This window comes from Anguilla anguilla, chromosome 2 (assembly GCF_013347855.1).
Source record: "Anguilla anguilla isolate fAngAng1 chromosome 2, fAngAng1.pri, whole genome shotgun sequence".
Classification (NCBI taxonomy): Eukaryota; Metazoa; Chordata; class Actinopteri; order Anguilliformes; family Anguillidae; genus Anguilla; species Anguilla anguilla.
This window is the reverse complement of record NC_049202.1, coordinates 51,158,450-51,182,887: the sequence shown is the minus strand read 5'-3', so window position 1 is coordinate 51,182,887 and position 24,438 is coordinate 51,158,450. Positions and strand designations below refer to the sequence as shown.

At 46.0% G+C, this 24,438-nt stretch overlaps 1 protein-coding gene across 2 annotated transcripts in view; it reads right to left on the bottom strand.

Annotated features, from left to right (window-relative positions):
- The window catches only part of snx29 (sorting nexin 29), a 136,584-nt gene that overhangs the window by 15,426 nt on the left and 96,720 nt on the right, over nucleotides 1-24,438 (bottom strand). For both annotated transcript variants that reach the window (XM_035404532.1, XM_035404533.1), the window contains one exon: nucleotides 10,077-10,217. In XM_035404532.1, coding sequence (XP_035260423.1) covers nucleotides 10,077-10,217 — 141 coding nt within the window. The remainder of the gene's footprint in view (nucleotides 1-10,076; nucleotides 10,218-24,438) is intronic.

The window sequence follows — 24,438 nt, the reverse complement described above, 5'->3', positions numbered from 1 at the left end:
AATGTCTACTCTTTTGTAGGGGCTAAGCCATTTCATCAACACAAAATTAGCAAGATGATTTAATCCTCGCAAATCCAGCTACTCAAGGTCTCTTTCTTCCATCAATTTTGATCTGGTTATTCACACTCCCTCTTATCTATTTGCACATATTGAATAAACCGCTTGACTTCATCATCTTATTGGGAATGCATATAATTACAAATGTGGTAATCAGATGTAAATATACGGGATTACTCTCTAACTGGAAGTGTAAACAGTACCTTTTGAGAGCGTTGAGAGAGTGAGAATTCAAATTCAAGTGAACCCCACAATTCCCAAATGGAATTTTTTTTTTTTGTTTCTGTGAATCTCAATTTGCATTTCTCAAGATCATTCGTTTCATAAGCAGATATGCATGTAGGCCTGCGTATGTGGGGCTGGTTCCTAGGTTCTTCCTAGTAGCAGATTTCTTATAAATTCCAGCCATACCGCAAAAACATAGCTGAGAATCATTTCCACAGTGCCAGTGGCCAGGCCTTCTGTAATAGGGTTTCTTTTAAACTCAGTGTGATATTGAATTACCTTCCTTTCCCCTCCTCATTGCCAGTAACAAGTCTATTTCACAGGCTGCAGCCCATGCTCTGATACAGCCAGCCTTATTAACCTCTGCCGCACACAGAAGCAAGTTCATTTTCTGCGTAATGTAAATACACACACACAGGCACGCACACGCGCACGCACGCACACACACACACACACACACACACACATACAGGCATGCACACGCGCGCACACACACACACACACACACACACACACACACGCACACACACACACACACGCGCGCACACACACACACGCGCACGCGCACGCACACACACACGCACACGCACACACACACACGCGCGCGCACACGCACACACACACACACACACACAAGCACACACACACACACACACACACACGCACACACAACATAGGCAGATAAATACAGGCACACACAGGTCCATACACACACATGCACACACAGACAGGCACATTACCTCCATGCATACAAAAAAATCAAGAAAACCATAGCTGAGCAGCAATGAAACTACATGCAAGCTGCAATGAATTTATTATTAAAATAAAAAGCATGCCCCACAAAGCAAATTTATAATGATTTTCAGGAACCAGGAAGGGATGCTATATATACATTGTCATTTTATTATATAATAATGATTAGTAATTTATATAATAAAACTAATTTATAGATGGTATATTAAGTGCACATAAATTTTCTTTGTTATTCCTCGATATCCAAGGAGATGCAAAGCTAAAGCTTAGGCTAGCAATCAATTCACTCAAACAACTACGTGACAGCTGTCGTGTGCTCCTAAAGAGCAGGAATGGGAGCCAGGAATGTCAGGGGAGTGCACCGATGTACACCGTTACAGACAAGCAGGCGCAAAAGTTTCGAGCCTGCGAGCGGGACAGATGGTCTAAAGGACACGGGGCGAGCCCTTTGCCAGGATCAGAAGACACTCCGCAGCCCATTCACACCTAATGAAGGCTGCTGCAGCGGCTACGCTAGCGCAGCGAGCAGGAAGTGCGCTACGTGACAAGACAATTGGATTGAACACTTGTTCCGACGGAGCGGGACTGTCAGAAAGCGTTTGCACAGTACCGGCTCCCCCGTCCTCTCGCCATACGTTTGAAGCGCACATCATGTATGCATAAGGCAGCACAATGTAATGTTGGAGGCAACATGCGAGACCCGTAAATTATTCACCGCGAGCCTCGCACTCAAGGTGTGGACGGGGGAAAAAAACGCGTGGCGTCGAAGCTTCGCGGAGACGGGAAGCGCGGGGGAACAGGCACCTCACGTCTCCTTAATGCAAAGAGCGCAGAGCGCTCTATTATGAGCTCTCGGACCCCCGTTGGACAGGCTTTCAGCCTCCGACATCATCATCACTGCGCTTCTGCCGGGTGCGTCTGTAAAAAAAAAAGCCTCACTATTCTTAATGGGTCGGAAATCCTTAGATGTAACAGGTCTCTCTGTGTTGTATTATTCATACTGCCACTGTTTTGTTCTTTTTTAAAGGGAGAAAAAATGTAGACTGTTGTTCTTGGGGGCCCACATGCATTTTTGAGCAAATGTGGAATATAATTCTGGAAAAACTAAACCAGCGATGGATTTAGCACAGCAATGTTGACAATCAATGTGAAAGCAAGCACCCTGTTGGACACCGGGGAGACTCATTTAGTGCATTCAGTACTGCAGGCCGGATCATCATCTGGGCAGGAAAAGGAATTGCCGTCCGCAGTTCTGACAAAGGGACCTTTAGCATAATGCATGCTGTAGGGCGCTTATGCCATAAATGCATAGCTTCACCCATGGCTGAAGCAATAAGCCAGCCTCAGAACGGGAGGGAGGCTTTGGCAAAGCGCTTGGACCACTCTTCAGACAGAAAGAACATGCTGTCATTTTTGACTAGGCTGTTACCCACATTGACTCACTCCCTCCTCTTTCTGGCGTGTTTAGTAACTCCCTGTGCATCTGCCAAGGCTCTTACCCACACTGACTCACCCCCTCTACTCCACAGCATGCTGAATAAGTCCACTGTTGGCTTTTTCACAGTGGCTCTTACCCATGGTGGCTCACCCCCTCTGCTCCATGGTACGGTCAGGAAACCTCCTGTTAAGTCTGCAGGTGGGGCATGAAGGAAACTCCTTTCCTTCACTTATCTCAGCTCTTTATTCACCGTCAAAACACTTCAGAAAATCAGAGCCAGCTTTTTGTCGTACGTGCTCATTGACGAGAAGTGAGTCCTCTGTGGGTTGAGAGATGTCAGTTATTATAAATAATTTGTGAGGAACAAGAAAGTAGCCAGGGGTACCCTTCCAGACAAGACACTGACTGCAGCACAGGCTATGTAAGATGGTTCTTTACACAGCCTGAAATTACATTTATGTGGAAGCTGCAATCTTCAGTGTTGAAACAGAAAAATGTAGTGGGTACACTGCTCATGCCTTCTGTAGACGGCCAATGAGGCCTACATAATGAATGTAATTCATGAATCATACATACCTGCACCACAATCACAAAAGACGGGAACCAAAGTTTGGGAAGTAAAATAATTATTAAAAATACATATATAAATATATTTCTTGCCAGTGATGAAAACTGAGTTGTTCAAAGGATCACTTAGGGTAAGAATGACTTATGAACAGACCAGGAAGAGCAGAACCACTGGCACAGACAATGACAGGTGAGTCCCCGAGCCCTGATCCTCGCTGTTGGCTAAAAAGAGCGAAGTGGACGTCCTGGACTCAGAAATAATACATGGCGAAATGCTGCTGAGCTTGCAGAAGGCGAGGCAGAGCGGCCGACCGAGCTCAGCGCAGTGAGGAACGGTGACGCAGCTCCAGCGGAGAACACCTGAGAGCCTCTCAGCACGCTGATGGGCTCCGACGTCCGCGGGAAGAAAGGGCAGCCATTTTAATCTGGGTCAGTACGATCTGCATTAGCGGCGAGAGCGAAATGCGCGGGGACAGGCTGCGTGGAAACGACAAGACGAGCAGTAACGGGGCTGCTTGTGATTCACAGAGCGCTCCACCCCTTCATCGCAGCGAGGCGGTGAAACTCAGAGAGTTCTGCTACGCTGCGCATGGCTGCTTACTGGCTTACCGTACACCAGCGCAGACAGCAACGGGGCCTTGGCCTGCGTCCTCCACACACCCTGCCCTCTCAAACTGGCCTCTCGGACCCACGCCCCGATTAGCCCGACATGAGCGGGGGCCAGCGGCCCTGGTATTAGGCGACCCGGATCCCTCTCTAATCCTGTGTGCGCTCTCCATTGACACGCTCGTCTGGTCCAACAGCACAGCACACAGACCCCTACATCACACAGGCCAGGGCCCTACTCTACCTCAGCCCTGGAGCCTGCAGCTCTTACATGTGCAGTGCACAGGACTGTGCTACATTTGGTTACACTTTTAAATTATAAAGGAATACCTGGTGGTTGTTGTGGGCTGTAAGCCATATCGTTGATTGTCAAATGTTTGAAGCATAATAACAGTCCCCTTTCTTGTTATGTTATGATCAGCTGGAAGACCTTGCTGCTGAGTTGCTGTCATTATCAACACCCAAAAGATAGGAGATGTTAGATGGTAAAAAAAGATGGTAAATAGATGGTAAATCTGCCAGGTCAACAGAAACTTATAAATATTTCAAAACTATCTGAGGACTATGCCAACAGGGATCAGGACAAATCATTTCATGACATTCTGAAACTATAGGCAATTCAATTAACTCTCTTGGTCCCCAGTCTAACACCCTTGACAAGAGTAGCTATTTTCATCACCAGTTCTGGGTTTTGTTTTCGTGTTATAATCACATAGTCAATCTGTGTTGGCACCTGACACAAAAAATAAATATGGAAAGCGCACATTTTGTGCAAAAATTTCATTCTAAAAAAAAAAAATTTAGACAAAGGGGCTCAGTAACAGATAGCGGAACTCTCAGTACAGACAGTCTGAGCGTGATGTCATCATTCTGTCTCCTGCTATCTTCCTGGAGCGGTTGGCTCGCGCTTGACAGGCAGGCTGGGGAGCGCTTAGCGCGTACGCTGGGCGAGCCCTTGACTAATCAGCTGTTTATGAGTTGTCAGCGCGCAAGTGCGCAGAAAGAGAGTTGACGTGCTCGTGGAGGACGGCCCCGTGGAGACAAAGACTCCGGCTGGCACAAGACGCCGGCCTGACAGAATCTCTGACTGAAAAAAAAACGACTGTCTTCAGATCCGTGACGAGCTTCGGAAGCCGCGGCGCTGGAAACGGTCAGCGCTCCGGCGGCGCTAGCGTCTTTCGAGATCTCACGCGAGATAGTCATTACAGGCAGAAAATCACCATAACAACCCTGCAAACAGGCTTTCGCCAGGAGAGTAAACACATTACTGCATTAGCAAGAAGCAGGACGTTTCAGACTGACTTTTATGACTCCTGACTCAGGCGAGGCTTCGGCACTAGATAGATTTTCATTCGAGATCCTGAGCACTACAGCTGAGTGTCTTAAACAGCCGCGAAAGGCTCCTTGGTGTCTAATTACTTTCGCTCTGGAATGTCAATGAGGAGGATAAGGATGCGAGACCCAGAACCCAGAAATGACACTTCCCCATTTCACAGATGTTTTATGGGATTTTGACGGTTGTCCTATTTCCTCTCCTCTACCACTACAAAATTTCAACATATTTGATTTTGCAATTGCAAGCACGTTTAAAAATTGCACTGATATACACACTGGTGTAGAGATGCAGCAAAGCTAAACAGTCCTGATCACAATGAAAAGCAAAATGCTTTCATTTTATCATGTTTTTGTGCTCTGTGAGCACATAAAGACAACACAAAATTAATGCAAATGGTTAAACAAAAACATTACACTAATGTTTTGCTGCAGTTGATAATTGAATAAAATCGAGGTGGCTTTTCAAATCAAATGTTCTGTAAATATTTATGTCACACATCAGGTGACTCTTGGGAGGGACAGAATAGCTGGACACAGTGAAATGTGGTAATTCCGGTTTGTACTGGTGTTTTATCAGAGAGAGCGCGAGTTCTTAAACAAACAAACACAAATCTTCACCGTTTACCCTCACGAGATCCTGGCAAAAATAAAAAACTAAAATAACAAAGATGAAATAAACCGGAACATCACAAGAGCTTGTCAGCCGGATTTTGGGTGTCAGGCACCTACTGTGAAAAGAAGCACACTTTTAAAGCTTGTGGCTGATTGGCTAACACAAGCCCGGTGCGTGTGCCCGTTTAGCTCGTAGGCGTGGTCTCACATTGCCCTGATTTCCACTGCTAGGTTGAGCCCTGCCACAGTTTGCTCCACATGGGTTTCCAGCTGGCAAATCAGCAAAACGGACTGGGCAGAACAGACTAGAGCACCCCAGGGGAACTGACCCAGCAACTGACTTAAAAAATGAAGAAAAATGCTGCCTCTCATCCAAACAGTTCATCATCCACTTCTAAAACCAGTGACAGCAAGTAATAATGGCTGGATTACACTATAGTTCACACTGAACAACTGGGAAATCTGAGTCTGACTACTGAATGCTAGCGCGTGCACATATGATGGCAATGTGTCAAATAATTCATTCTTTAAATGAGACCTTTACATATAATAATATTAATGAATAGGTCTTAAATCACTGTCATTTGTATGGTAAGACACAGGCCAACATCTTGCCCACCAGGCTATAAGAATGAGCAGTTGATTGGCAGATGCACAGAGGACTAAAAAGACTGCAGTGTAAAATGAATTGCAGACTTCCCCAGGTCCAGCACAGCAGCCCCCCTCAGTGTAAGTGTACACACACAAAGGCCGCAACTGTTCTCACGAAGCGGGTTAAAACAAACAAGGAAAAAGATCTTTCAGAAAAGCGCACTGCTCTCCACCAAAGGGAAAAGAAATGAGTCCCATCTCCACAAAACGCTCCTCATGAGCGGAGAAAAGGCAAATCAGAGGAAACAACGACGGGATTAAAAACAACATGACAGCTAGTCTCTGTGGACTGAGTGATTACCAACAGAATCCTGCTGCTGTGGAATCTCGGGTGCTGCTCGTTTCGACTTTAAAGACACGCTCACTTTCTCTCCCGCTTCCTCGTTTTAATATTGCCCTTAGGGCCCCCGTGTTGAAACGCATTTGCATGTCAAAGTTACCAGAAAACTTCTACACCAATTTTATTTGTATTCAGCGGCTCCTCGAGAGAGAACTTGATAAAATAAATAAAAAACGGCAGAACATCTTCGGTGTAAGAAGAATCCGTAGCACACAGACCGTGGCTGCTTCAAGACCAGGATAGACCGGACCAAGCACGCCGCGTTTCCCGCCATGCGCTTATGTAAGATATAAGGGAAAAGAGAACAACCTCCACGGTTATTTTCAAGTCAGGGTAAACAACCGGTAATAAACAAGTGCTGATAATAACGGTGATTAATGATAAGAAAGCAGCCTGTGTCAGATGGTTGCATCATGTGGAGCTCGCAGTGCTGACTCACAAGCTGCTGAAGAATACAACACCTCCGGAGCTGTGAAGCTTTTTATAGGAGAGAGTTATCGGATCGCCAGCTCCGCACATAGCTCCTATCTGGCTCCGGTCTCGGGGCCGGGGGGTTACTCCGGGCGCGTCACACGAAATCCCGCCGCTCGCTCCGCGCGACGCGCGACGGTCTTCCCTCCTTCCCCGTCCCCCCTCGGGCACACACAACGTTTGGCTCCCAGCCCCGCCTCTCCACTTGTTCCAGAGATGCACCTCGCAAAAGACACAATCTGGCCCCTAACTTTTAGCTGGGACATGAGGGCGACCCAAACTCCATTCTGCTACCAGCAACCGAGCAGAGGACACAAGAAGCATTAAAAGTAGGGACAAGTGATTTGGTACTATAAATGTATTGGCATTGCATCCATTTCCATTATATTTCCATTCGCATTAAAGGGAAATATGAAAAGCACGTTACACTAATTCCACACAGATGATTAGAGAACATTGGCAATCAGAGGAAATTGATTGAAACATCATTGAAGGAATGGCAAAGGACAAGAAGTACACAGGTTACTGCAGGTACTGTAGAGTGGATTATATAAACTATGGGAAGAAACGATGAGATGTTCAGATAGGGGAGGGAGAGAGAAGAATAGAACTCATCCATGTACCTACTGTAGAGTATCTGTGTGCTTGGCCATGGCAAAAATACTATTGCTGTTAGTTTGAAGGAACAAGGCGCCTCTTGATTAGATTCTGAATTTGACAGATCAACAAGCAAACCATTAAACCTGACCGATTTGTATTCAGATTTGAGTACACCTCTCATAGTTCTGCTTTAGACTAACAGCAGCAGATATCAGAAGCAGTAATGGATTTTCAGTGATGCTCAAAGTGTAAAATGTAGTAGCCACTCAGTGGGTGGCTTTTTCAAAGTTAGGTTACAATGTTCTGTTCTCAGTCCCTCCGTGTGACAACGACAGGGCCACGGCGCCATGGCTAGAACCTGTTAGCGGTGCGATGAAATTAAAACTAAAGCGCTTTCATTTGCTGGTGCCGTCGATAGCTGCTGGCCAGTTTCAGGAAGGGTCAGTGGTGTTCCCGTGGCACGAGAACCCCCCCCCCCCCGGCAGCAGTGCTCCCGAGCTGCTCCCGCAGTGGCCCCCGTGACAGACCGTCCTTGAGGATGAAGTTCGGGGTCGCGCGTCTGGCTCCTGCGCACACACATACACATACACACACGCGCGCGTACTGCACACGCTCCAGCGTATCAGCTTTCACTTTCATGCTCTAAAAAACCTGCCTTTGAAGGTCGAAGCGCAGCACAAGTTTTCCCTGGAATATTCCAACGTCACGGAGAGGGAGAAGTGCCACAGGCAAATTACTTTCTAAGGTTGAAAGGAGAATTTAAAAAGTGAAGGCACGGAACCACATCGCCAGACCCTTTTTATGCCGGTAAAAGATGTGAGTTTCTCTCTCGATCGCTCCGTTTCTCGTCCTCATTAGCAGAGTGGTTAAAGGAAAGGGCCTAACGCTTAGCGTAAGCATTAGCACCAAAGACTACCACTGTGAAATCAATCCAGCTTTTACACTAGTGCTGGGAAGAATGACAAAAAAATGAAAGGTGAAGAGAAAAATTCTTCAGCAGTGTATCTTCAGTAGCCCAACAGACTGGGACTGGTGGGAGGACATTGTGTTAGGCCGTGTCAGAGCCATTCTGCCTTTCTTCAACGGCAGACACCGGGGGTATCAAACTAAGCGAGCCAGTTAGGGGTGGGTGCAATGGCCCAGCTACCGAGAGCCGTCGCTGGAATATCACCCACAACGAATAATATGAAAACTTCAGCCATATTCTGCTTATTGCTCCTCATGTTGTCAGCGCTCTCCTCAGTGTTGTACAAAATAGCACCGCATGATGCAGATGTGAAAAGACACTTTCATTGTGTGCGACTCTTTCACACTCTCCTCCCGCTGGCTCCCTTCTCAGCACTATCTTTTCTGTCTCAAAGTCTTCTACTTTTCGAGTTTTTTTTAATCCATATCTTTCCTTGACAAGTCCAAAATAGACCACCGTACCCAGAAAGTTCTGCCTGTCTGAAGAACAGTGGCTTGTTAATCACTGCAGACATGAGAATGTCAGGGAATGAAAACACAGCTTCGAGTGCCGTAACTGTTCTTTTTGACCTAATGCACCTGTGGAACAGAATACAGAAGCACACCTATGGTGGTGTGACTGATGGTGCAACTGACATCCGCGTCCTGTTCCAGAAAATTCCGTCAAAAGTTCAAGCAACACCAGACAACCGTACTGTAAATATAAGTAGGCACCAGCAAACATACTGTCAGGAAATACTGTCAGCAGTTGGTCAGAACTTTCCATCCGCATCGCACAGCTTTCTGGTCATCAGTAGACCAGAAAAGCAGCCAGATTGATAATCTGAGCAAGTGACCAAGATTGGAGCTGACGGACTTACTAAGAATATTCTGTCAGTCCGGCCTAAAGCGGCAACATCCTGCTGCGAGCACTTCTTCCACAAAGCCCATTCACCTGCTCTGCAGCTGAAATTAATCCTGTTGTGCTCACTGTCCGGTAAAATGGCGACTTCACACACAAGTGCAGATGAATGAATGCATTCCAGCTGACCTCACCCACTCCTGAGTGGCAAAAAGCAATTTTTTAAAATTTTATATACATTTTTCAACTCCTGGGCTGACAATACCAACTCTCATCAAAAGTATTAATGGCTCTGTTGCCGCATGCCACACACGCCACACACTCTACACAGACACACACACACACACACACACACACACACACACACACACACACACACACTCACACGCGCACACACAGTTCATTTGTTCACCGCAGGACACAGCATTACCACTGCCGTTGCAGATTGTTGAGGGAAATCATTTGCCGCAAAAAGAACATTATGAAGGACGCAGAGGGTTTTTTTTTTTGTTTGTGTCCTGCTGGGGTAGCAGGATGACTGCAGCCATGGGCAGAGCTGCTCCTCCAGACCCAGCCAGCCCCCACTCTTTGTTCTACACGCCGCTCAGCGGTACCTTGTTTCCTATGGCTTTCTTGGGTGGGAAGCTGAAGGTGTCCACCTGGGGGAACTGTGACCTCAGACGGCCGTGCAGCGCGCGGAAATCGGTGTAGCGGCGGTACACGTTCCACTCGTTATCCAGGATCCTGATGTACACCTGGAGAGGGGAAAACAGCCTCCGTTAACAAAGCCACGGAAACAGCACAGCAGTTCTCACTCCGTCCAATCAGACGCACACGCTTACGTGTGTACAAACACTCCAAAATGGTCGTAAACAGACGACGGCCTGCTGAAAAAACAGAAAACGCTGTTTTTCTGAGATAGCGATAACGGCGGCGAACGCGGTGGGCAGACTCCTACAAGGGTACGGAAATTTTAATTTCTTTTTTTGTCTTTTTATTTCATGCATTTTTTAAAGCGGCTTAGATAATAATTCCTTTGAGTGATGTTCTGTGTCAGGCAGACAGATGGGCTGGGAGGGAGAAGAACAGAAGCAGTAAAGTTGAGGAGGGAGGAAAGAGGAAGACGTAGTTCTCACACCTCGAGATCTCCCCCCCCCCACCCCCCCCTCCACCGCTGCAGCAGCCCGGCTCTGGAACTGCACACTGTAGCAGCATATTGCTCAGATTAGCACACTGAACCCGCCTAACGGGAGACCGACACTTTCGGCTGCTCTTACAGATGGCTCCGTCTCTGCCAGGGATGCAAAATGTGTTCTTCCCCTTCAAGCATGTTCGGCGAGGCTTCGGTACAGCGAGCGTCAAACCGAGAGAGAGGCCAGCAGCAGGCAGGACGAGGCCCTCACACACTCCTCACGCTGGAGAAACGTTACAAAAGCCCCACCCAGACATTTCTCACAGCCCTCATGGCAGAGCTTTCATCCACATCAATACAGGCAATGACTCTTTTACGCTTCCTGACTCTCCAGCGACAGACTGCTGTGACGGGGGGGGGGGGCGTTGCTTTAAGCCGCCGGGCCGGCTCGGAAGCGGCGTTCAGAACCCCGAGGAAACGGTCGATGGCGGGCGCCGCGCTTAACACCCGAGCGGCGAGGGAGGCTCGGGCCGCGCCGTCTCAGAGGGCAGCGGGCAGACAAACTCGCTCGAGCTGACATGACATGTGTGAACACGCTTTTAAGGGGGGGGGAGAAACCTGCGAACCCTTTTCGCTCCACCTGAAGTGAGAGAACATTCCGGAGCCTCTTAGCCATTCGGTCTCTCGGCGCGGCAAAATGAACGCGTTTCCACCGGGCGCCGCGGAAGACCAGGAGCGGTCGGGCCCATCGCTGGCCTGATCAAAGGCACAAATGAAAAGGGGAGAGTGGGCGGACACGCGGCCCCCGGGGACGCTTAACCGGCTGAGCAGCAGATTAAAGGCTCGCTCGGCGATAATGAGCAGGGAGCACATGGAGATCCCCCCTGCGAGAGCACGCTAGCCCGCGATCGCACGCCGACACCGGGAGGGGAGAGAGCGGCGGGGGGCTCTGACAGCAGCCCTCCTGAACGAACCGCGCTGGTGGTTACACCAGACCGACTGCGTTTCGCGCCAGCGGACGCCTGTCACTCAGCCGCTGGGGGAGGCTCGGCCAGAGTTCCCACCGGCTGCGCGACCGCGTCCGTCGCCGTGACGTCTCCACGCGCCGACGCGGCCGGTCTCTCGCGCACGCCGTTCCTTCCGCTCGGCCAATCTGTCCTCGCTTCGGCGGAACCGATTTATCTGCCGCCGCGTTCCCGGCCTGACATTTTGGGCACGCACGGGGCTGGGCGGCGGGGACCTTTGATCAACGCTCACAATATGACACCTGCAGACTTCAGATTGGCTGAGGCCAGAACTAATCAGTTAGCATTTTAGCGCAGATGGCTTTGGGATTTCAAAGATAGATTTAATAGAACACTCAGAATACTGTACCATCTGGCTGTGCTCTCAGGCGCGTCATCTGTAGAAAACGGACATTTCCCCCTCCCGACTTTCTGGGCTGCAACAGTTCTACAGGCTCTCGGTAAGGCTGGGCTCCAGCTATTTCCGCTGCTCTGACCTGCTTAGAGGTTAACAGTGCCTTCACAGCTCCACCATTTTCACACTATGAAGTTCTGCCCCCGGGTTCAAGAACTAACAGCGGGAAACGATGTTGCCTTTCATCCCAGATCTCAGGAACGCAAAGTTTTTGGGAAATTGATTGCTCTAGTTTTATAAGCAACACAGAAGGGTATGGAAAAAACAAAAACAAAACAATAATGCAATTTGTTAACATTGTCAAAAGCCAACAGTGGTTTTCTTATTGTTTTCCTCCCAACATTTTACAGTTTAAAAATAATAACAACACTAAGGCCAACAGCTAAAGGGTGTGAGAGGATTCATACCTAGCTAACAGTCTAACAGTCTTTCACAGGTGTTCAACCAGGTGAACCCACTATGAAATGAAAACCAACACAATGACCTGAGGTAAAAGTACTGTAGCATTATAAATAAACAAAAAAGGGAATGGTAGGACAACCTGTTTAGACACATAACTATATTTAGCTTTAAGAACATCTGACATCAACCCATTTGCAAGTGTTTATTCTTTAATTTCGTGATAGGGGAATGTGAAATTGCATTGTACAGGGGCATGCACACATGCGCATGAAAACACACACACACACATTCACACTCACACTCTCACATTTGCGCACACACACACACACACACACACACACACACACACACACACACACACACACACACACACAAACAGCTACAGAAGCCTCTGGACTGCCATGCAACTTTATTATAATTTTTACAGAACTCGAGCCTCCTTTCTTTTTTTAACTGGCCTATTGTAAGACACTCTTACGACAAAGACATAAGCTCGGTTTTCTGCCTGCAGGACAGTTTCATGTTAATCCCTCTCATCGGTGCAAAGCTATTGAACCATATAACAATAACTGTACACTAATTCCTCAGGGATTTGTTTGCACAATAAGTTAAAGGAATATAAAAGAAGCTACTGTATATACTACAGGAGGGATCAGTAAATATTAACCCCTATGTGGAAAATATGAAAGACCCTTGCACAGCACAAATAACTTACAAAAAGATAAATCTGAACATGCATTACACTTGGCAAGAGAAGACAGAATTTCTGTTTGAGAACCTAAAAGAAATCAATAAGACAATCACATGAAATATGCCCGCAAAACAAATGGAACTCTCAAAGAAGACAATGAATTTATTTTTAGCCATAAGTATTAATGAAATGTATTACTTAATCCATGCTATATTTAAAATGAGTTGGAGCACAGAGCCGAAACAACAAATGCAAACATACTACTGAATGTTACAATGCTATAACAATTAGCACGCATAGCTGACGGTACATATGACTGTCTGGTGTCAGTATGATCAAGATCATTCAGGCCAGGGCCCTTTCAGCATGGGTTAAAAAATTCACTGAAAGGAAATCTGAACCTCCAGCGTGAAGGATTTCATACTTCCCTCTCTAAATGCAGGGAAAAGAGGAGAAACATTAGGAAGATAAGCATACTAATTCAATTTCCACTTCTCCATTACCATGCATATTTATGGAAACAGATCTTCTAAGGAGCAATTGCTTCCCCCTCATCAGTAATTGCAAATTAATTATTTCTTTGTCCTTGATGATTTCAAGTCCTGAACAAATCCTACACTTGCTTTTCCAGATGAAATGGCATTTGTATTAACATGAATCAGAATAGCTCTAATCGTTGCCAAATACTAAAATAAAAAAGGAACATTGGGTTTATTTTTATACATATTGCATATCCCGTGCTTGAAGCACCACTGCATCTCAGTCAGCTAAGACGGGCTTTATGTGGAGCCTAGAAAATAACATAATGCGCTAACAGTTGGCCTGATGCAGATGTCACAAGTTTCTCAGAACGTTAGCATTTTATTAAAAGGCTGAAGGCGTTTGTGTGGTAGAGATCATATGCTTTCAAAAAGGCAGTGATTTTGATGGGAGTAATGAGAAGTGAAAAGACACACAGGGACTCAGGAGAGAAACACAGACTGTCCCTGAGTACGTCCACTGGGAGAGCCCCCAACAGCAGCCAGGCCCCAAGGGGGAGTTTGGGGGGGGGGGGGGGGGGAGCACGGCCCACTCAGGGGAGAGAAGCACAAAAGTGTGTACATGGTGTACGTCAGCAGTGCTGTCCCAGAGCCCCACATGGCCGCTCAGACCCCAGGGAAGCGCTGCGGCTCCCACACGCGAGGCCATCGGGGAAAAACTTAACGCGTCCGCTCAGCTAACGAGGATTCCCAAAGCTCACTCAGAGCGCGCCTGAGCGGAGCCGATGAGCGACTCCGGAGAGCGTCCCAGCAAACTACTGCACATACAGCTCCCCAACACCAAGCAGCTGGAAGGCATGTACGTTGGATAGGCCAGGGACCACTTCCTGTGATGACTCAGGGCCACGGCACAAATGCGTTTGCTGTCAGCGCTCAGCGAGATCCGCGAGGAGCGCTGACAGGCTGACCGCCTCCATTGCACCAGGGCTAAACCGGAGCCAAGAACACTGGGACGCGCGAGGGGGGCGACACGCGAATCAGCCCTGGAAACGCACGCCACCCGATGCGGCCTCCACACCAGCGTCATCCTCCGCCAGCTACGAGCGTGGCGAAGCTCGCTCACTCGCTCACACAGACAGAGCCTGAGCGAGCGAGCGAGCGAGCGAGCGAGCGAGAGGCCGTACAGCCCGGCTTGATCCACTGCGAAGAGTGCCAGAAAACAATGCCGAGGAGGCGGAGTCTATAAAAGGCCTTTCACAATTGATTTTCTTTACCATGAATAGCCCATATTATGTAATGAATTGATTTTGGCAGAGTTGAGGAAAACCGACACTGACAACACGTTTCTGCTTCTTCTGGGAAGCATATTTACTGCTTTATATAAAAATGGCTTTAAGGACTTCTTTGTGCAATATACTTGTTCGGCACTGGTACAAAGCTTCCAAATCCAAACTATAAACCTGCTGTGGGTCAAACACTGTGGCCTTTTGAAAATTATATTCCACACAAAGAAAATTTGCTGTTTGGTAGATCCTGGTGACTTTCCCGACTGCTTTACACACAATTATGATTGTTTCCAATAGATCTCCCTCTAACAGTTCATGTTGCAGACATTACCTTGACAAATTATCACTTCTTACTTGCCAGTAAGGGAAATCAACAATATAAGTAATAAAATGTTCGAGTCATTGTGATATGCAGCAAAGTTATTCAGGCTAAGGATGCTCACAGAAGAACGGCATAGCAATGGTCTTGCTGTAACAACGGGTTAAGTACCTTGTTCAAGGACACAATAACAGCACACTAACTGGAGAGTTACAGACCCAGTTCCCTAAGCCTTATAGACCGCCACCTCAGCACCTTTCATCAGGTGTCCTGACCGTATACAGACTTGATTTGTATATTTGAAATTGCTTTTTCTTCCTGCTGTATTTCCCTGTTCCAAGCTACTGGTTTGAGGAAAATTTGTTCTACTCGTACAATTTTAGGGTAACATGACAGCATTTATCACTAGTAGTGTGTGTGTGTGTGTGGGGGGGGGCTCTCGCTTATTTTAACTAGAAGAATGCACTCCTCTCTGAATACTACATGTAGATGCACACACCTCTGCTATGCTGTAGTGGCCAAGTAGTGCTTTCGCACAAACCATAGACTGATGAAAATTAGACACGTCTGACATAGCTTGGACAATTTGTTCTACAGGGGCAGCCCTAGTTCTACTGCTGCTTAAAATTCCATGTGACATACAGTAGGACTGCCAAGCTGATTTTTAAGCAATTATCCTCCAGGTGTCCCTGTAGGCATGCAGAGTTCATTGGGAAATCAGGTAACAAGCACACAGATGCATTACGTGCTTTTATTACTGTATTACTGACTGTGACCGTTGAGAAGATGAAACATGGATGCACAAACAACATCAAGCCACAACACCACATGACAAAGACGACAACAGACCATAACTTGAAGACATGAAAACAAAAAATAAGGCGCTTATGACATTACTGGAAAACAATAACAGTTTGGAGAAACTGCACTCACTTGTTGTGCAACATGACAAGAGTTCGATTAACCTCCTCTAGTGATTTAATAGTCAGGAAGGAAAAATTAATGAAACCTAAAATAAACAGAAGCAGCTGATGAATGCATATTAAACTCTGGAACAACAGGTTCACAGCAAGACACAACAATAAACTGAGAAGGTTCATAAGAACTTCTATTCTTTTGATTTCAAATGTCCATCTAGAGCCACCTTATGCATGTGAAACTTACTGTGAAATATTTTACAGTCGTACTGGACTATTCTGGGGATTTTATAAAGTCTTTACATTTAGGTTTTGATAGAAACACCATTATCTGTGCATTCAAGTCAATTCTACCATCCATTGTGCAGCAAGCTATAAGGAGTTCTCTTAAGTGGTTTTCTTTTAACTTTCATACTAATTACACAGTTTGTTCAGATTACCTGGCTAATTACAGCCACTACAAAGTCTGCAGTTGTCTGCTGGTGTAAAAATAGAAAGAATGGAGTCTTCAAGAGTCTTTCGAAAATATACAGCCTGAAGTTCTGAAACTGCATAATGGCATCAGTAAGTGCTGCAGCACAAATGAAGACTAAACAAATAGAAAAACAAGTCCTGAAGGTGAACACAAGCTACACATCCAGGACACCTCTAAAGCAAGGCAGACATAAGATGTAGATACAAGACTGCTGATCAAAGAGCATCATGAAGGTGAGAGTTCAGTTTGAAGATAGCAGTTTTGCATATGGCAGCTGTGTCTTAAATTAGCATTCATGTCCATTTGAGGGAAAGCAGTCGGATGTCCCAGAATGTATGATACTGCTCATTAAAAGCATCCTTGGAGAGCAGGGAAAATATTACTGAGGAAAAATATTCTTTTAATTAGGTCACGACCTATGGAATATGCAATCTATCCAAAAATTTACTGCCCACAATAGCACCTCCCAGGTCTAAATCAAGGAATATGCAATTTGGTACATAGAAGTACCTAAATTCTAAATAAATGTTGCAAATAAAATACAGAAGAGCTGCCAATGCAGGAACACTGGACTGGTGTGGTGGTGGTGCTATAGGTGGAATACTAAACTTTACAGCACACTACTGTAACTTTAAGAGCAAGCTTATACACACATATTGTGAACCTGCCTGATTTGCTGTTATGCATTGTGCTGCTGCTCTGCTTGTCACTTTTCGGAGAACGATGGTGAGGGCAGCGTATAACAGACACGTCCAAACCGACCTGGCGGTGATGTTGCCATTTAACAGATATTTTTATTGGTATGCCCAGAACACATGACAGCACTGACATATAGCCAACAGAAAATTAAGACAGGCAAGATAAGCAAGGGAATAAAAAGAAAATCTGAACGCCAAAGGGCATGATTGTTTTTTGAGGGAAAAGGGGTGACGTACGAACCGGTTTTTTTTTTTTTTTGTACGTCACTGGAAATTGTATCCTAGGTCTGTTCAGGTTTGTCTGCAGGCACTGTCAGCTTCTCAGAGTATGCTGGTTATAACAAATAATAAAAAAACATATTTTCCCATCTGTTCAATGTCCTATACTGTAGGACACTGAAATGCAATATGTGCATTTCACGCACAGAGAAAAACAATAAATGAATTCGGATTTTTCAAGCGGACGGGCAAAAAAACGAAGGCGAGATGCAGGGGGCAGCAGGGCTGGGCCCCAACTTTTGCCGTCTGCATTTTTTAACCCCGTTCCTCTGAGCAATTCCTTGAGCAGATGGCCTGGCGTGGAGAGTATGGGAGAGGAAGGACTGCGTCTGCAATACGAAGCGATGACACCTGCCGTCCAAATGGCCAGCACCAGCAGAGGTGACATCACGCTCCGCCGCGGGCCCCTCCCACTGAAGCGCAACGCGCAGGGCCACAACAACATTCCAGAACACGCCAGAATTCTCCGAAGCAGGCCTCCCTAATATTCTCAATAGGTAGACATTTAATCCACACTGCCACAGCATTTCCATATTGGTCCAACACAATAAAGTCGCAATTGCATATTAAAATCAAATATTCATGCTGATATCGGGCACTGTCGTATGACTGCTAAAATCCAGTCGGCGGAGAGCGGCACCAAATTCAAATTAAATGCAAATAAATGCAAACGAGATCAGCCAAAATTAATAAATAATAAACTTCTTCCTAAGCCTCAAGCTTGGTCTCGGTGCAAAACAGTGTGATCGGTTCAATATGAAAGAGAAAGTGTGTGTGTGTGCGTGTGTGTGTGCATGTGCTTGTGTGTGCGTGTGCGTGTGCGTGTGTGATTGCGTATGTGTGCGTGTGTCTGTGTGTGTGTCTGTGCACGCACGTGTGTGTAAGGACATCTGACTACCTCTGTCCCTCCTGGCAATAAGTCAGCACCTGTCCCACAGAGCTCATGTATGATTCAATCAGCTAGAAGAACAAAGACATTGACACTGATAAGTGGCTCCCGTGGCGTTGACTTGATAATGTCTCCAGATTAACACCAGCAGCCACGGGCGTTCATCAGAACAAGCAGCTCCGCTACCGCTCCCCAGATAAGACATGGTCCATTAATGAGTTGAGTCCACCTCCTGCCTGGCCAGGGGGCTGCGGCAGCCTCTGCTCGTTAACAGACAGATTAACGAGTCGCTGTTGGGCCTCATCTCGCACCGCACAAGCTGCTTTGGAGTCACTTGGAAGTGCGTTTTCTTGCTTTAGACCACAAACCCCAGAATTCCCTATACCTGCCATTGTTAAAATGATTCATTGTCAGAAACTACTTATTGCTTAACAAATCAGTTGCTACCACAGTCAGATGTGCTGTATTCAGAGGCCGTGTTGCACAGTGTGGGAAAAGCTGGCTATATCTCCTGCATCAACAGATGATTAAGTTCAGACAAAACCATAGATAGCCATACATATGCTTGTTTATTTCTGCATGACAGTTTTATGGCAAGACTCACCGGCACCATGTCGGCTCACAAATCATTCCTCTCTGTGGAAAACTGAGAAAGATATGCACCAGGCTCTTTATACACTGCCTGGCACAGACTTCACCCAGCTCTATCTCTTTATAATGCCAATATCAGAATCTATATAGCGAGCGAGCAATTTCAACTTTTTAATGACAATGCTAATGTGGTACCATATTTGATTCCTCGACTGGTGCAAATTGCATACTGGAGCTGCGGAGTAGCACTGTTCCCATAGAAACCCCCTCTATCAAAACAGTGGGGTGCCAGTCGCTCAGTGCAACTTTGGAGAAAGACTGCAAGTGATATGGAACTGAATTAATTACATGGCTTTTAAATGGGTCATTTTACATTTTTGTTTAAACTGTAGGACACTGTGTATCCTTGAAGAAACCAGGACTAAAGCTCAAAATGCAGGACACCCTGGTTGTCCATGGAACAAACCTGCTAGCCAACAGCAATCTGATCATACAACATAGCTCATCCTGTGCGTATCACAATGTCAATGTCAGATGCTGTACAAAGGAATGCTTATCAATACATGCACTCTAAAAAAGATGCACTAACTGTTTGAGCAGTATTGAAATAACACCAGTATTTTAATATGCCGTGGTATATGGTATTACTGAATATCTGTCAACCCTAACGCAGGCACCTACGCTGTAGACAGCAGTCCGCCATGCTTGATATCACCATGGTTGTCTGCCGTGCTCGATATTGCAATTTGTCAATAACACACATCGAACTGTGCAACAGCAGCTCATTAAAACCTTACAGAAAAACATGCCCCTGAATAGGAAAAGGAGTGGAAAGAACAGAAAGATGTTTAGAAGTGCCCTTCTGAAGGGCCCCCTGTGCATTGCCTGCCTAGCTGAGACGCGGTAATTCAGAGCTCGCTAATGAAAGGTAAAGAGCCATGGCTGCTCCTCTCTCCCACGAGAGGGGAAGTTTAGCAGGTTATTTAATTGCAGGACCCCGGCTGTGGTAAAAGCTACGGTCACACTGTTTCCATCTCAGAGAGGACTCCAGCAGAGCCCTCATCTGCGCTGTACCGCCCACTGGGAAACAGCCAATCAGTGTCCCTCCTGATGATATCATGGGGACTCCTGTCAATCTAAAGCCTAACCTGATGAAGAGCCATACCAAGGAACAAGCACGTATCACAGCACATATTTGCTCCCCAGTGCATTATGTGCTGCGGCTCAAACAACAATTAAAAGAAAAAGTTTACAAACACAACTTGGTGAGGGTAGCAATTGCAAAAATCAACTTGCCAAACTGAGTTTGAACAGAAAAGTTGTAATGCTTGCTTTACTTGTAATTTAAAGTTATAGGAAAATATTGATTCAATGCATACCTTTGTCTATAAATACCGAATATCACAAGTAAGCATGTTAGCGGCTCCTGTTTAAAATTAAAGTTGTGTTAAGAATTATTTAAATATCACATGACTGTAGAATCATTTATAAAAAAACCACCAAGTTATTTGTCACCCAATCACAAAATTTCAACACAATAACAGAACTGATTTCTGCAATGTTATCTTTGAACCTTCAGAATCATTCCCTTGAAGCACCTCCAGATGGCCCCTAGTTCACTCACCTTGAGGATATGTTCCAAATTTATCCCCCAAAGCTCTAAAACCAAAAATGAGTTCTTGACTAAACAGCCCACGGCCTGAAGGAGCTAGAGAAGACAGTAAAAAGCAGCTGCTTTGGAATGCCTCTTAAGAGTGAAGTTGGTTTGATGGAATACCCCTCTCTTTTACTGCAGATTGGCGTCGAGTGCAACATGTTTGTGTAGCGCAATTCTGGCACTGTTTCCCAACATCGGGTCCGTGACGGCACTGCAGGGCCCTGTTGCAGTGATCCATGAGGATGCAGGGAAGCGATTAATCATCGGGTGTAGGCTAACATCGCAGCTGCCGCGGGTTCTAGCAACTACTACGCAATGCAAAAATGTCCACAGCCCTGTGACTCTGAACCCGAGCTACCTGTTCATTTGTGCCACCGAGCAAACTGAGCGCAGAAGGAGGGCAGTTACCAACTGCCCTGCTGTTGTCCAGGCTTCTCAGCCACAAACTCTTTCACAATCATATTTACATTTATTAAAAATCTAGCTCCTTATGTTGGACAAGCCATCTGCTGCAAGACAAGCCATATTAACTTGTGAAATATGACATTCTATATTTCACTGGATGTAAACTACAGGATGTTGATAATATTTCAGCACAATTAAATCTGCACATTGTTAACTACTGTGTTTGTTTAGCTGCACCATCAGTGGTTTGGTGATACGTCAGAACTGTGATTATGATTTTTTCTTTCCACTTCCAGTACAATTCACATTGCAGTAGCCAGAAAAGATTACAGGATATCGGACAAAAACAGGTGTAAAAAAAAAAAAAACATAAGCAGACCAGCCTTATCAATGTATTTATACTGTGAGCTGCCCATATATAGCCACTGCCTAATCTTCTTTCAAACTGGTTTTCTATCATCTGATAAAAGATCTTTAAATATCAATACGCAGCACCGTCTCGCATAAATTCGTAGCCAAAAGCCTTTAATCTGCAATGCTATTAAGCAACTGTGCGTCATTCTTTTCTTCTTTAAATTTGGAATCCCTACACTGCTGTGCAAATTCAGTGTGAAAACAAGATGCAAAAAAAACAAACAAACAAAAAAAAAAAAAAAAGATCTGATCAGAGCCACAACCAGATCTACTTCAAACTGTTTTTTTGCCCGCAGCTGGTTTGAGTGCTACACCGCTTTACTCACGGGCCTCATTGTTATTCCGAAGTGCGTGCTTTTAATGCTCACCGTGCCGTCGGGAGAGACGTTATTACACTGTCACTCCCCGAAACTCAGATGTTTTATCCCTCCCCGCCCCCCCTCAAAAAAAGAGAAAAAAAGACTAGAGACAGGAGAATCTCAGCGCGACCGCTCCATGTAATACATTCGAAATGAAGACGCTACTCTGTTCTGCGAGCAGCCTTCCTCAGAGAACGTACAGGAGCTATGAATAACTGCCGCAGATGAGGCAACAGTCATTTTCATGCGTTCCAGCCACAGAAAACAGCGGCATCGCAGCCTTAACCTATTCTTTCCTTTAAGAACAATAATCAGAAGTGTTCTAAGTGGCCAGCTGTGGCAGCCAGCTGCTCTGTTAATGGCCTATCACTCACTCACTCATCTCACATGCCCTGTGTAAGCCCTCTGTTGCAGAGCGCTGACAATGCTGGCTTTGCAAGACGGTACACACCCAACGCCAATGTTGCCATCTTGTTTGTGAGCAGTATGTCCTAAGGAGTGAGCACTGGAAAGTGACCGTGCCCTCTGACCAAAGCATTATTAACAACACGCACCATACTCTCACTCACATACAGTGTATTCCACGCACTTGTGTTTTTTGCCTGAACAAAGAAGATCATATAGTGCCATTTTGGGAAACACTCAGTTACTCTGACAGGTCTCAGGCACATCCCGGCACTTTTCATGAAGACCTGGAGCCTTCTCTTCTGAGAAGGCGGCACTCAACCTGCTCTCGACAATCGAGCCGCATCAACATGCCGCTGTCTCCGACTGAGTGCCATTCTCACCTATGTCTCTACTCCTAACAACTTTAGACTGCAGCACTGAGACGCTGGATTCAGGAAACTCTCACAGTTTACACAAATACCTGAGGACTCTCAGGATGCCCTTCAAAACAGTACAGCTGAGCACAAGACAAAGGAGTACAATCAGTTAGATGTGCAATTTGATGCAAAATTTTCAAAGTCTCCTTCCGACATCAAGACTACCACAACTGGCATCGAAGCAACATGCCCAGCAACCATCAGCTTCCTCGAAACATTTCCAGAGAGACTCGATTCACAGGTTCCTCTGCTATACACGGGTGAGAGGAGGTCAGAAAGAGAAGGTGGAGGGACAAGACATCACAGGACAAGACAAGACAGGCATGATGACAGGGCTGCTTTCTGATTGGGCGGAGGGGAGGTGATGGAGAGATGTGAGACGACTGCCGGAGGATCCTGTTGGCAGACAGCCCAGGACAGTGCTGTGTGAGGGATCAGGGCAAACACTACAAAGCCACTTACCAGGAACCTAACACAAGCCACAGAAATATATCCTGACTATACTGAAGGTGAAATCATGGACAGGGATGACAGGGATACTTTTACCATTGGGAATTAAAAAAAAAAAAAGAATAAAAACAAGACTTTAGAGATAGTTTCACCACCAAAGACCGTGTGTCACTTGTCACTGTCTATGGTTCAGATACTTATGTCATGATCTTTAATGATCTTCACAGGATCTACAGGGTTTCACAGGGCAAAACACACTAAGCAGAGCATCACTGTGTTAGCCAACCATTCACATGACAACCCCCCCCCCTTCTTCAGTGACATCAGGACACAAAATTTGCCAAATTAGGCAGAAAATAGAATCCATTTGGAAAATTACAGAGGGAAAGGAAGAAGGGAGCAATAAGGAGAGGAGGAAATCTGCTATTAGGAATATTCAATGGCAGCATCTGCCACCCGCACGTAATTCAGATAGCAGGACACAGCTGCTGTGGATGGGTGGGAGCGAGGGATGGAGAAAGACAGAAAATAAAGTGGGATGCTCATGGGTGACTGATCGCGTCTCCTTCACATGCACCTTTTTCTCTCCTGATCCTTCTGAGTCTTCTCTGAGCTCCTTTCAGGTTCCTTGTCATGCAGTTGCCATATGAAATATGGAGGACTGTTACTTTTCGAGCAGATTTGGGCTAATTCGGTTTTATTTAACATCAGCTAGTTAAGCTCCTTTACAAATCTTGAAGCGTGTTAAAATCTTTAGGTATGCCACGACCACAGATGATTACATTACCGGGTTTAATGCACAAACTGAACCAAACTGGTCTTTCGGCTTGCTTGCAGACGTGAAAGATCACAGTTACAGTGTTGCTCAAAGAACTCGCCTGCTGTCACCACACTGTGATGAGCAGACTAGTTCAGAGAGAGGGAAACTGATTAATGTTGGCGCCAAGCTTATTGTCAACACAGCTATAAACCCAGTCTAAATCAGGCACGCAGGAAAAAATAAAGAACGTCTGGGAGAAAAGAGAATAAAAGAGACGAACCGTTGAAGCAGCTGCACTAAGATAGCTATCTGTCTCAGTTATGCTCAGTCCCCCTCCTTCCTCGTCAGACGCACGGGAAATGGACAGGAGCAGGGAAATCGCTGTAACGTATGCACAGTGTGACCTTTGCGTCTGATGATTATTGATTGCTGTAAGTCCAAGGCTTGAAGAGCAACGCTGTAATACATTTCTGCTACATTTAAACGGTTCTGACCAATTACCCAGACTGCCTCTGTGGCTAAAGTAACAA